The 13154-nt window shown below is 46.0% G+C and overlaps 1 protein-coding gene across 1 annotated transcript; it reads left to right on the top strand.

Annotated features, from left to right (window-relative positions):
* Positions 1-8461: 8461 nt before the first annotated feature.
* RXFP3 (relaxin family peptide receptor 3) lies at positions 8462-12999 on the top strand. The gene has a single exon (XM_051804585.1). The coding sequence runs from the start codon at positions 8649-8651 to the stop codon at positions 9984-9986; it is 1338 nt and encodes a 445-aa protein (XP_051660545.1). The 5' UTR covers positions 8462-8648; the 3' UTR covers positions 9987-12999.
* The last annotated feature ends 155 nt before the right edge of the window (positions 13000-13154 follow it).

Here is a 13154-nt window from a genome sequence, read left to right as displayed (position 1 = left end):
GGCCGGGGCGGCTCCCGGCGCCGCCGGACACAGGCGCCGCTCCCCACAAGGGCTGCGCGGGGCCGTCCCGGTGTCTGGTTTCTGCCGGCGGAGGAAGGAGGGCTGTGGGGAAGGAGCCGCTCCCGAGAGCCCCCGCCTCGGAGCCGCAGGGGTTAACGCGCTGGGGCGAACCGGGCCGGGCCGGCGGGGAGGGGAGGGGAGGAGAGGCCGCCAACAGGGGCTGCCGCCCCCCCTCCGCCCTCCACCGCGGCCAAAGTGGGGCGTTCGCCCCGGCAGCTCTCGGGAGGGCCGCCCCGCACAGGGCAGCATCCCCTCCCCGGTCACACGCCGGTGGTCTCCGCTGAAGGGCGCGGGGAAGGCGCAGCCCCCGCACCCGCCCTGGCAGAGGTTCCCCCGGCCGCTGAGAAAGTGCTCGAAGCGCTTGGGAGTTTAAAGTGTTTTCCACCACGTTCCGCTGCAGCGGGAAGGGACGGCGCGGATCTCGCCCCGCCTGAGGCGCCCGGAACCCACGGTCCCTCGGGGTTGGGCAGCCAAAGCCCAGCCTTCAGACTGCCTCACAGAATCACAGAGTCAATTAGGTTGGAAGAGACCTCTGAGATCATCGAGTGACAGAACACCACCTTGTCAACAAGACCATGGCACCAAGTGCCACGTCCAGTTTTAACTTAAACGCCTCCAGGGACGGCGACTCCACTGCCTCCCTGGGCAGTCCATTCCAATGTCTAATCAGCTTTTTTGTGAAACTATTCTTCCCAATGTCCAACCCAAACTTCCCCTGATGCAGCCTAAGACTCTTCAGAGTGTCAAGGCCATTGCGTGTTTTAGCTGTCGCATTGGGGTTACTTCTGAATGTCTTCCCTTTGTAAGGAAAGTTCCTAACAGCCTTGGCACCTACGTTTTTAAGTGCATGCCGTGTTCTCTCTGCCAAGGATCCCCTGACATGGCCTCTGATGAGGTTGCTGCCAGGCTGACGCTCCACAGATGGGTGCCCACTTCAGTACTGTGCCATGCTTACAGCTTGGGCTGAATTCCACATCTACTTCAAAAGCCTCCTGCCCAAAGGTGACTCCACCATGGGTTTCTTGTATAGTTTTGTGGCAAACTATGCTTATTTGTGCCTGTTCCTCTGCTCAGACTTTCCCCAAGGTGAATGGCTGCCGCAGTTCAACTGCCTTATCTGTGAGAACTGTGAACCCCAGGCTCCAAAGCAGAAAAAATGCAAAAAAGAGTTAAAGCTCCAAAGGTTTCTAAATCTGGTAGAAATGTGGCTTCCCCCAGGACTGAGACAAGATAACTCTGGAAACAGAGAATATTTGTAAAAGAGTGATACTTGATTTGGGAGTCATCATGTGCTCTCTTCTAGCTAATGGAAGGACATAGACCACGCAAAAGATACCAGACAGCACTTGCCAAGAGAAGATTTGTTCATTGCAAGGTATTTAATATACTTGTCCATATATTCTGCATATCAATAACATTATCTCTTACAGCAACATGTTTCCTGGTGTGCTTGCCATCAGGATTCTTAATCTATTCAGAGAGTGGGCACTAAACTGTTTTGTGAGATTGGGTATTATACCTGATTAGCTCTTTCTCAGTACTTCCCTGAGACTAATTTAAACCTTAGTGTGACCTGAAACTGATATTATATATACGTAATATTTAACATTTAAAAACACTTGACAATTGTTGCAAAGAACGAGTTACACAATTTGCCATGAACAGTTTAAAATAATTAAATTGGTGAATAAGGAAGTATCTACAGTAAATGGAATAAAAAGGAAAAAGACTATAAAACAAAGAGAATAGGCTAGGAGCATTGGAAAGAAGGGGTGACTGTCCAAGGGATGGCCATATATTTACAAAGTATTGGGTTAACGTATTTCTTGAAGGTAATCAGAAAAGTAGTCCTTCTGTGAGAGACATTTAACTATTTGCTTCAGTTTCCAGTAATCTTTTTGGGTAGGTGTTCATTGAGTCTGACATGAGGCAACAGTATTTCATGAAAGTTTCCATCTTGGATTCTTCCTCATCAGGAAAAGTTAATTCCTTTTACCTATAATTCTCTCCAACCCTGGAAATGATGGAGAACTAAAAGCTTTAGGAACTCAAGAGGGTTTGTGGGAATGTGGGGGTTTTCTGTTTGTTTGGTTGGTTTGGTTGGTTGTTTTAAGGACAAAAAATTGCAGATGCAAAAGTCATATGGAGTGGACAAAGAGTACTGTGAGAATCTGGCCTAAAACATCTATAACTCCCTGGGCTTTGTGCCAGCATGTACGTACACAGAAGAAATGATTCACTGGGTGTAGTATCAGAAAATACCCTGGGGGACAGTAGAGTTCCTACTTAAGGGATGTTGTGCCTGTAGCTGGCACAGTCACAGTGTCCAAAACACAGCACTTTACCAGCTACTAAGAGGAAAACTATCTCTACCCCTGCTAAAACCAGGACATACATTCAGTCAAAATGTGAAGAAATGGCACAAGTAGAAAGCACTTTCCTGCTGTGAGTACATACTGAGGCCAGCTATTTAAGTGAACGGAATTTATGGCACTGTCTCTTCCCAGCAGTTTCCTGTTCCAAAGAGGCATTACCAGAGGTTTGGCGCCTTTTTTGAAAGTATTTGAATTTTTTTTCCAACTTAACCTCAACTGTAAAAGGAAAAAGAATACAGTACTATATCAGCTCTGTTCTTTTGGCAACAAAGTTATTGCAGTACAGTAACTGCATCTCCACACAGAAAAACCTGTACATTTATTGAAAGGTCACAATCAAGAGACACAGTCAAGCCTGGATTGGCAAACCAGACACAATATCTGGATTCTTTTAAATTTAAGTAGACTTCCAAGACAGCAGTAAAATAAATGTGTGTGTAGCAATTTATATGTATGTAGAAATGTACAGAGAAACAGAAAAACTGAGGTTGTGAGCAGCGACGAACTGAAACACAAATTGTATGATTTCACATAGAGGAATTGCTACAAAATGAAGCCCACTGAAGACAGTCAGGAAATATGCTTTACTAGGAATGAGAGTCTCCTAAAAGTTATCTAGTACACACTTGCTTGCCTGCTCCTCCGATCAGCAGGGAGAGAAGATACCTCTGGAGGATGACACATCCCTTTCTGTCACATGCAAGGTGAAACACTGTCCAGACCTGATTATCTGTTAACTATACAGGCAGCTTAACAGTTTGCTTGGACTAGAAGTGTTAAGAAGATGAATCACACCTGATGTGGTGGGCCATGTTAAAGGTGTATTGAGTATTGGTAGACGTGAATTGAAAGAGAATTAGTCTGAATCCCAAAGACTCTGTGGAGTGTGCTGGGTAATTATTGTTGCATCCATTGATCTATTGTTCTCAGGCAGATTTAGATGGAAGTTTGTAAGTACCTTTTTTTTTAATTCTTATTCCCACTTTCTCATTTAGAGATGCAGCCTCCTACCATAGCTAACTATTGGTAAATGACCTAGAGATTGCTGGATCCCTCAACTTCCAATTCATTATAAAGATTTTTGGAATTTCGTAAGTTACTCATGCAAAAAAAAATATTTGCTGACATTCCACTCATAGTATGTTTGTCGGCAGATCCAAGTAACAGAATGAAGCAAACTCTATAGTCAGTGATTCTATGACATGAAAGTTTTTGGGATGCTCACACTCAAATTCCTGATCAGTCTTCAAACACTGATTGTTATTTTTAATTAATAAGCTAATTCACAGAATTATAATTTTGTGCTTAGTCTATGTGAATTTAAAATTCATTCATTCATCATACTACCCATGTTAATTGTTTAAAAGCATATTTCTGGAGCAACAGGACACATTGAAATTAGCTTTGCATGAAAATTAATGCCAGAAAAATATATTCTCAGTGCTCTGTATAGAAAGCCAATGATGGGAGAAGATGAACATGATTAAAGTGATTTGGAGATTTCTTGAATTAAAATTTACTTCTGTGTCCAAATAATAATTTCTTGAGGATATGTCTATGGTCCATGAAGCATACCATGAAGCACCGTATGATCATTTTGTTATCTACCTGAAATGAAAACCTCTATACATTTCCCACTACATTTTTAAGAAAAGAACTGCCATGAAAATCTTCCCATGGTGGATATATACTAAGTCACACCAAACCTGCACTCTCAGAATGGAGAAAGTAGAGTTGTAAAATGCAGCTCAAACTGTAACAGTTATTGTCTGAATTTAGTCAAAAGCATGAGATTGTAGCCTTGAGCTCATAAAAAGCCAAAGGGAGACCATATGCTTTCCAGAAATTGGAACTGAGAAAATAAACAAATATGAAATTTCCTTTTCCTGTTTCCTTCTCCTCCTCCAGACTTTTGTTTTAATGAGAAGAAAATGCCACAAAAAGAATTATTAATAAACGGAATACAATTGCAAGAACGCAACATTTGAGAATAATGTAAAACCCATTGAAGTTACATATATTACTAACTCTTTTTAATGAAATCTGTTCAAGAGCTTTACTATTACTACATTTTACTTCAGCATCGAAATAGAAAAAAAAATTAAACATCTCTTATTGCTATAAAAAGAACCCAAGAAATAGTCCCATGTTTCTGTGTTAAGTGATATATTCAACATTTCAATAATTTGTTAAAGCTACAAAAATTACTTTCATTTTGAAAACAGAACCCCATCTCCCTTCCCAAAACATTTCAGAAGAGCGTACAGTTGGTTCAGTCACTGTTGTAATTGTAGTAAATCTTTTGTTTGTGTACCAGGTCTGTAAAAGGAGTGAAAAATTACAGGAATTCTTTAGGGTGAATTGGAGGAAAGTTATAATTTTCAGCAAATGTTGAAAGTTTTTTTGCATGTTTATCTGAAACATTTTTAAATGCTATTTGAGAAACACCTGCAGGGACACTTTTATCTGTGATACAGTATAGTCAGAATCAATGGGCAGCTTCTGTTGGTGGTCTGAACTGGTGAAAGCTTCTTAAGTTTGCTGTACTGATGGATCCTGTCTGCAGGCAATCTAGCAACCTCAGTCCTATGGATTATTTTAGCATAATACTACATATACGCCAAAAAACCTCTTACAAAACCCTACAGGATCTGTTTGAGATCTCCAAAATAAACAAATCAGCCATTTTTTCACGATTATCACCAGAATACATCACAAAAGCCTATGCCTATCAAGTTTATTTCAGTTTTCATAAAGTTTGAGTCAGTAACACCACTTCCACTGGCACTTTGATAAAAAGAAGGCTCTGAAAAGTTACGTATTAGCAACAAGCCTTTGGCAGCATTGGTGAAATGAATAGGGAACAAACAGAAGACAATATTTTCCAGAACAATGACCCTTGGGTATTATGTTTGCTGAATTTGGCAATACTTTTTGAAAGTAGCGGATGGCTTTTTTAACATTTTTCCAGCCATGGAAGTGTTCTAACAGTGTGTTAAATTATTCAGCAAATATTTCTTTTATTATTTATCTAGGTGTAGCAAGTTTCCTTATCTGCCTCTAAAATTTCTCTAAGGTGAAGAATGACAAAAGAAAAGTACAGTCCACCCAAGGCTAAAAAGGAATTTTGCTGGTGTTCAAAATATGAGCAAAACCCTTGGGTAAATATTTCACACTTGCAGCCCTGAGTTCAAAGTTCACTACCAGTGTGTTCCTGTGAGATACCTCAGTTCACACTTTGTGGCTTTCTCTGGGTGACGAAGAGAAAAAGCAATATATCTTTGGACATTGTTTCCCACCTCCTCACCTTTCTGAATCACTATTACTGTTCAGCCCCTGTTATGTATCAACAAGATGTGCCAAGCAGAAGAAATGGTAGAAGAAATAATTCTATGTAAGACATGCTTGCTGCTATTTTTCCAGTAAAATATTTAAAACTGGGTGTGGAGCTAGCAATGTGATGAGAACGGGGGCAGAATTCAATGTGGAAAAAATCCACTTCTGCACTGTCAGTCTCACTAATGATTTACCAAGTGAACAAATCATAGCCTCTGTATGACTCGATTCCAGATTATTTTTTTCCTTGTGAGCTGATAGTAGCAGGTCCAAGTAGAGAGGTAAAATTGAATAAGAACTTGCTTGTTGCAAATAAATTACCAACCCTGGTTTTGGATAAGTGCTGACACTAGTGCCAAGGCAGCTATCACTGCTGAGGGCTGGCGGGCACCAGCACTGTTTACAGAGCCTCTGCAGTGTTGCAGCTCTGATTGAAACTCAGTGTTTTCACTTTGTTTTTTTATATGGTTGTTCCACTGCCATTGAAGGATCCTTGGCTTTCTCTTCGGCGTGCACGGTTTTACAGTTGACTGCAGCACTGGTGGAACTGATGGGATTGTCAAGTTTCACTGCAAGGATGGTTTCCTCTGCATGAGAGAATTTGAGAAACTGTGGCCATTCAGCAGGCTAAGAAATGCAACTTAACACCCTACTATTGAATGGCATCTCAGTGCAACTCTAGTCAGTGATTAAGAGCTATGGGATCCTAGGAAAAAATCCATGATTTGGAGAAAATATGTTGGATTTGGTTGGGGTAGAGTCAGTTTTCTTCACAGTGGCTAGAATGTATATCTGGTTTGTGCTTAACACAGGGTTGATAATATTGAGATGTTTTTGTAATGACAGAGCAATGTTTACACAGAGCCAAGGCCTTTTCTGCTTTTCGCAGTGCCACGCTGGCAAGGAGGTTGGAGGTGCATGGGAAGCTGGGAGAAGACACAACTGGGACAGGTGACTCAAACTGACCAAAGGGATGTTCCAGACCACATGACATCATGCTCAGTAAATAAAGTGGCAGGAAGAAGGAGGAAGAGGGTGATCTTTGGAGTGATGGAGTTTGTCTTCCCAAGTAACTGTCACACATGATGGAGCTCCGCTCTCCTGGAAATGGCTGAAAACCTGCCTGCCCATGGGAAACTGTGAATTAATTCCTTGTTTTGCTCTGTTTTCCCTATTAAACCATCTTTGTCTCAACCCACGAGTTTTCTAGCTTTTATCCATCCAGTTCTCTTCCCCATGCCTCTGGTGGGGAAGCGAGTGAGTATCTATGTGGTGCTTGGCTGCTGGCTGGGGTTAAACCACAACCAGAAGAAATGTCAGGAGTCCATTTTTCAAGGGCTTCTGCAGTCAGCCTTCTGAAGGCTCTGTTGGTTTTTTTGTTTGTTTGTTTGTGTGTTTTTTGTGGTTTTTGTTTTTAATTTAATACATCTTTCCAGTACCAATATATTTAGTATAGCAAGTAATCTGGAGTCTAAGTCTTTCCAGGGCATTGCATTGCTAATTCAGGAATTATATTCGTTATATGCAATATGAATGATGTATAAAACTTCCTAATTACTCTTGTTCCCCTTTAAAATTCCCATACCACGATCTGGCAGATACTTTTACAGGGTTTCTGTAGATATAAACCAAAGTGATGAGTGGACTGCTGGCAACAAATGGCGCATACAACAATGTGTGCAGGAAGTTCAGTGAGATAAATCAATGGAGAAATAATTTACTTGTTAAATGTTCCGTTAATCTTCCCCTGATGGCTGATTCACAGTGCTTTATTTAGATATATTTAGAATCTATTTGGTTTTCAAAATGCGCAGTTATCTTGGTTTATTTAAAAGCAGGAGGGGAGAAGGAAAACCTCCGTTCCTTATTCCCATCGGTTGCGTTATCTTCCTGCTGCAGACTTGGTGGGGAAGTGAGTTTCGGGCCCCAGGCACGGCAGGGATGGGGCCGGGGCCGGCTGCCTCCGCTTCCCGGCGCGACGGAGCCCCCTGCGGGAGGCATTCCGCGGCCGCCCCTCCACCTCCATCCCGGCGAACCGGCTGCTCCCGCTCTTCCTTTTGCCCAAGCACTGCGTGCCACCGCCAGCCGGACTTTACAGCTTCGTCGTACGCGCGGTTCGTCTTAAAACTAGGGAGAGCCACCGTCTCCCGACGTTCCCAAAAGCGGGAGAAGCTTTTGTCAGCCGCTGTCCGCAACGTGGTCGTTTTGGGGACGGCGAACCGCGTCCCGTCTTAGTGCCGAGGTTTCTCAGGCGTGAGAGCTCAGCTTGTTTCGTGCTCACCGTGCGGCTCGGCGGAGCTGCGACTCGCCCCCAGCGCTTGATCCCGCGCGGGGGACGGGAGGCGGGGGGTTTCTGTGGGAGGTGGCCCGCGGGGCGCACATCGGGGGTATCACATCGAGGGGAGTGGGAATCGCCTCTGGCCGGGCGCTTGCCGAGCTCAGCCCGCGGGAACGCGCCGCCCGGCTGGTTCACAGGCGCCTTTCCGCTCAGGTAGGCGGGACGGGACGGGGGCGATCCGTGGGGAGCAGCCACAGGGATAGGGGAGCCCGGGAGCGCGGGAGCCGCGCTCAGCACCCGGGAGAGCTCCACGCCCACCGCGCATGCCCCGGCCGTGCCAGCGCGGATATAAGCGCGGCGCGGGAGCGGCGCCAGCAGTGCCGTCCTTCCAGCCGGGAACAGCCGTGCCAGCCAGCCAGCCAGCCAGCCAGCCAGCCAGCCAGCCAGCCAGCCAGCCAGCCAGCCAGCCACCTACCCAGCTAGGAACAGCTGTGCCGTCCATCCAGCCGGGAACAACCCGTGCCCTGTCCCCACTGCCGCTGCCGGTCTGCTTCTGGGAAACAAAGCTCCTGCGGACCCGTCCTTCACCCTAGCATGGGATGGGTGAGCCCTGCGAACGCGGTGCCTGCTCGCCGGCAGCTGGCATGAAGGAAGGAGCGGACCAGGAGTCCTGGGACGCGCCGCTGGGTTTCCTGGAGGGCGTTCAGATGGACAACAGGAGCAACATGTCCTTCCTGCAGTTGTTAAAGAACATCAACCTGGAGCGAGCTGACGGGATGCAGGGGGACAGCTCTGACGTGGTGAGGATTGTCATCTCGCTGGTGTACTCCGTAGTGTGTGCCCTGGGGCTGGTGGGCAACCTACTGGTGCTCTACCTGATGAAAAGCAAACAAGGCTGGAGAAAATCCTCCATCAACCTCTTTGTGACCAGCCTGGCAGTGACTGACTTCCAGTTTGTGCTGACCTTGCCATTCTGGGCAGTGGAGAACGCGCTGGACTTCAACTGGCTCTTTGGCAAGGCAATGTGTAAGATTGTCTCATACGTGACAGCCATGAATATGTATGCCAGTGTATTCTTTCTCACTGCCATGAGTGTGGCTCGGTACCGCTCTGTGGCTTCAGCCTTGAAGAATCAGCGTCGAGGAGACCCCCTGAGTGGCTGCTGCTCTGCCAAGTGGCTTTGTGCACTCATCTGGCTGTCAGCTGTCCTGGCTTCCCTGCCCCATGCCATTTTTTCCACCACTGCCACTGTCTTTGATGATGTTCTCTGCCTTGTCAAGTTCCCAGAAGGCCGAGGCAGCAATGGCCAATTCTGGCTGGGTCTGTACCACATCCAGAAGGTGTTGCTGGGCTTTGTGGTGCCGCTGGTCATCATTAGTCTCTGCTACTTGCTCCTGGTGCGCTTCATCACTGACAAGCATGTTGGCAGCACTTGCAGCGGTCCCAGCACCAGGCGCCGCTCCAAAGTGACTCGGTCAGTGTCCATCGTGGTGTTGTCTTTTTTCTTGTGCTGGCTGCCTAATCAAGCACTTACCACATGGGGGATACTCATCAAACTCAACGTGGTGCACTTCAGCAATGAGTACTTCCTCTCCCAAGTGTACCTCTTTCCCATCAGCGTGTGCCTGGCACACTCAAACAGCTGCCTCAATCCCATCCTCTACTGCCTCATGCGCAGGGAGTTTCGCAAGGCACTGAAAAGCCTCCTCTGGAGGATCACCTCACCTTCCCTCACCACCATGCGCCCTTTCACTGACACCACCAAGCCTGAGAAGGAGGAGCAGGCTCTGCATGCCTTGGTGCCTGTCCACCCTGTCACTGCTGCTTCCCCTGCTGCCGCCATCCAGCCGGAGGTGGCTTATTACCCGCCCGGGGTGGTGATGTACAGCAGCCGCTGTGACCTGCTGCCTGCCAGCTCCATGGAGCATCGCTGCTGAGACGGGCAGGGGGCTCTGGGGGGTGGGACTGTGGGCTCTGTGCAAGGACTGTGGCCCTGGGATATTGAATACCTGTCAGGGACAAGGGGAGGAGGAATGGGTAAAGGAGGACTTCTGTGTGAGAGATGCTCTTTTGCAGTTGTGTCTGCCCTTGGATGCTTGATGAAAATGCCCCCCGAGCTGGAGAACAGGAGTAGGAGGAGGCAGAAGTGGGGTATCTCTAGGAGATGCCTTTTAGTGCTTGTTCTGGGTCACAGGAACTGGGGAGGGTGATGGGACTCCAGCCAGGGAGGATGCAGAATGTGCTAAGTACCATAGGAAGGAGAATGGCTGGGTGGGGTGGAGTGAGGCTGGGAGGCCTTGACTGTGTCCCCCCAGCTTGGAGCTGTAAGCAGCAAGAGGCCAGCAGCTCTCCCACCCTGTTTGTCTGTGGCAGGGAGAGGGAGCTGAGCTCCTTTCTCACTGCTGCAGGACATTGTAAAAGGTGCCAGCCTGACTGTGGTCGCTGTTCCCTGGGCTCCAGTGCTGGCACAGGGATCAGACAGCCTATGTCCTATTTCAAACCTGCCCTAAGGGAAACAGCCAGGACAAGTGGGTACAAGACTCTTAGTGTTCAGGCTTGGCCCCTTTCTCCTCTTTTAGAGACCTATGAAAGAGAGGGGACAAGGGGCACTGTGCTCCCCTCCAGATTTTGCAGGATATGTTTTTCTAGCTACCCCCATCCCCTCAGCTGCTACCAGGATATAGAGCAACCCAGACAGCCAAGGGGAAACCCAAGGACAGAACTTGAATCTTGATGGGGAGGTGTTGCTTTGCCTGGGTTTGGAGGGGAGGATGTGAGCCCCCTGACATTGTGTTCCCCATACTCTCTCCAGGCTGCTGGGGGGAAAACCTCACTGCCCGAGACCATGTGGAGCAAGGCAGCATCTTTCCCAGGGTGCTGAAGCTGCAGGCTTTATTCTTGCTGCACTTCAGACAGTTTGTATTTCACTTCAGGAAACCAGCACAACTGTAAATAAAATAATAAAAAAAAAAAAAAGGGGGAAAAAGAAACAATCTTAGACACTTCACATCACTTGCTCTGGGATACTTCTGGGTTCAGTTAAAACCAAGTACAATGGCTTTTGTTCTGCTAAGGGTCTGCACTGATGCTTGCCAGTGTTTCAGTTAACTCCAATTCAGCTCCTCTAGGTTGACCAGCCCTAGGGCCTGCAGGTCAGCACTTTTGTAGCCTAGAGAATGTCGGGGACAATGCCTGACACAGCCTGTGTTCCAGAGGAACACCCAGCAAATAATTTGAGGTTGATCTGAAATGAACTTTCCTGGGGATGAAAAAGTGTATTTTTAAGCTGTGAAAGTTTTTATGGTAAGGCTATATATTTACTTTTTAAAATTTTGTTTTTAATTACAAGGAAAAAATTATTTAAAATGTAAAGGTCACAGTATTTGTTTTAAAATATGGAAAAATGCAACAGTTATTGTTTTGTTTACAGAACACAAGTTCATTAGTTCCCTATACTATGTGTGAGATGATTATTTAAATACAATATTCAAAACTCCTTTCTATTTCCAGTCCCTTTCCTTGCAGCCTAACTCCAACATCTGCCTGACTCTGCTAAAAAAGCATTTATGCAGAGGGTTGTTTTAGTACTGATGTGGAGGAAACTTGCTATTTCTGTCCAGAGAAAACTGCAATGACATTAGTGGCAATTATGCTTTTCAGACTCTGTTTACTGTACATGTTGGTAACTCCTGTTGTAAAATTTGGGTTTGGTCTGAAAGCAGCTGGTTCTGCTACTTGCAAGGAGAAGCTTTTTTTCAAGGCAGAAGAGACTTCTACAGCCTTGTGCACTTGCTAACTGGGAAGATACTGATTTCCAAGGTGTCTGGAGAAGAACAGCAGAAATGAGCTGCCAGCTAATGGGCATACTTAGACAGATGCAAAGACTCTGAAGAAAGATATATCCACAGAAGAACTTGAGCATCTGAGTACTGTACAACTTGGCTGCCAGTGTAAGTCTATAGGTACTTAAAGCTTTTTTCTAGTGAAATTTTTCGTGCCTAGAAATCTGCTCTTGAGCATGCCTAAATCAGTTTAATTCTGTAGCACTTATCTCTGTGCTTGTACAGATATGGGGATATCTCTGTTGGGACTGGGCATACTGTATATCCTGCGAGGGAGGCAACTCTGCATCCCGACACAGGAGACCCTGTGCCAGGCCACGCTAAGTCAGCAGAGGCTGTAAACTTAACTCATTCCCTCCATCCCTTTGAGTCTGTGTCTAGATGTGCTTCTTTGGTCCCACCTTCAGTGTGTGTGCAGATTATGCTCTTTCCTCTGCCTGTTTGAAATGCTTAATTAGGGGGCATAGCTCTCACCCGCAGGCTGAGAGATCAAGCTTCCCCTCTTTCACATCCCAGGGGAATGACTGAACCTCTGGGCTGCTTTGTGAACGTGCTCAAACTCTCTGGCTTGAAACAGTTTCCTGTTTGTATGACTTGCTCACTGTTGCTGGATCAGAAGAGGAAAGCAAGCCCTCAACGCTACTTGCAGCACAGGGTGAAACCTCCAAAGAGGAATTGTCTAGATATTTTTTCACTGTAAGCACAGAAGAGAAATTGAATCCAGGTCTGGATTTTAGGTCTCCACTTTCCAAGAACAATGCTTACCTTGCTGGTAGGTCCTGGTCCAATTAAAGTTTCAGTATGCTGTGCAAGTGTTTGAGGCCTTTCCGCAGGTATAGCATCCTAGTGAGTTGAAGAATTTGCAAAAAAATTCACTTGGGTCTCACGTGTTCTGGGAGAAGGCTCTAATGTCTGTGCTGCAGATGAAGAAAGCTGCACAGTTGGATAAGAAAAGGATACGAGGAACTCTTAAGTCCAGAATTCAGAGACATATAATGTGTCTCTATAGGCCAGGAGAAAGTATCTAAATTAAGGAGACAGAAGGAATCTCACAGCCAGATGCTCTTCTTACTGTTTGCTTTTGAACAGCATAATTTCTTGCTTAACTTGCTGGGAATTTATTCTCTATCTGATGCTTAAATGTTCTTGTGCATTAAATAAAGAACTATCCAAGTGTCTAAAGCATGACTGTGAATTTCAGTAGATATCAAACTACCTAAAACACATCCACTGAGGTGCTCAGTATGGCAAAACATGTGCTTT

The sequence above is a fragment of the Manacus candei genome, unplaced genomic scaffold, assembly GCF_025592945.1.
Source record: "Manacus candei isolate 608988 ecotype Guabito, Panama unplaced genomic scaffold, ASM2559294v1 h1tg000061l, whole genome shotgun sequence".
NCBI classification, from domain to species: domain Eukaryota; kingdom Metazoa; phylum Chordata; class Aves; order Passeriformes; family Pipridae; genus Manacus; species Manacus candei.
Note: the sequence above shows the minus strand (reverse complement) of the source record. Positions and strands in the feature narration are given on the sequence as shown.

Bases quoted from the DNA above. Each gene is read 5' to 3' on its own strand.
- RXFP3 (XM_051804585.1), top strand. From the start codon at position 8,649: ATGGGTGAGCCCTGCGAACGCGGTGCCTGCTCGCCGGCAGCTGGCATG.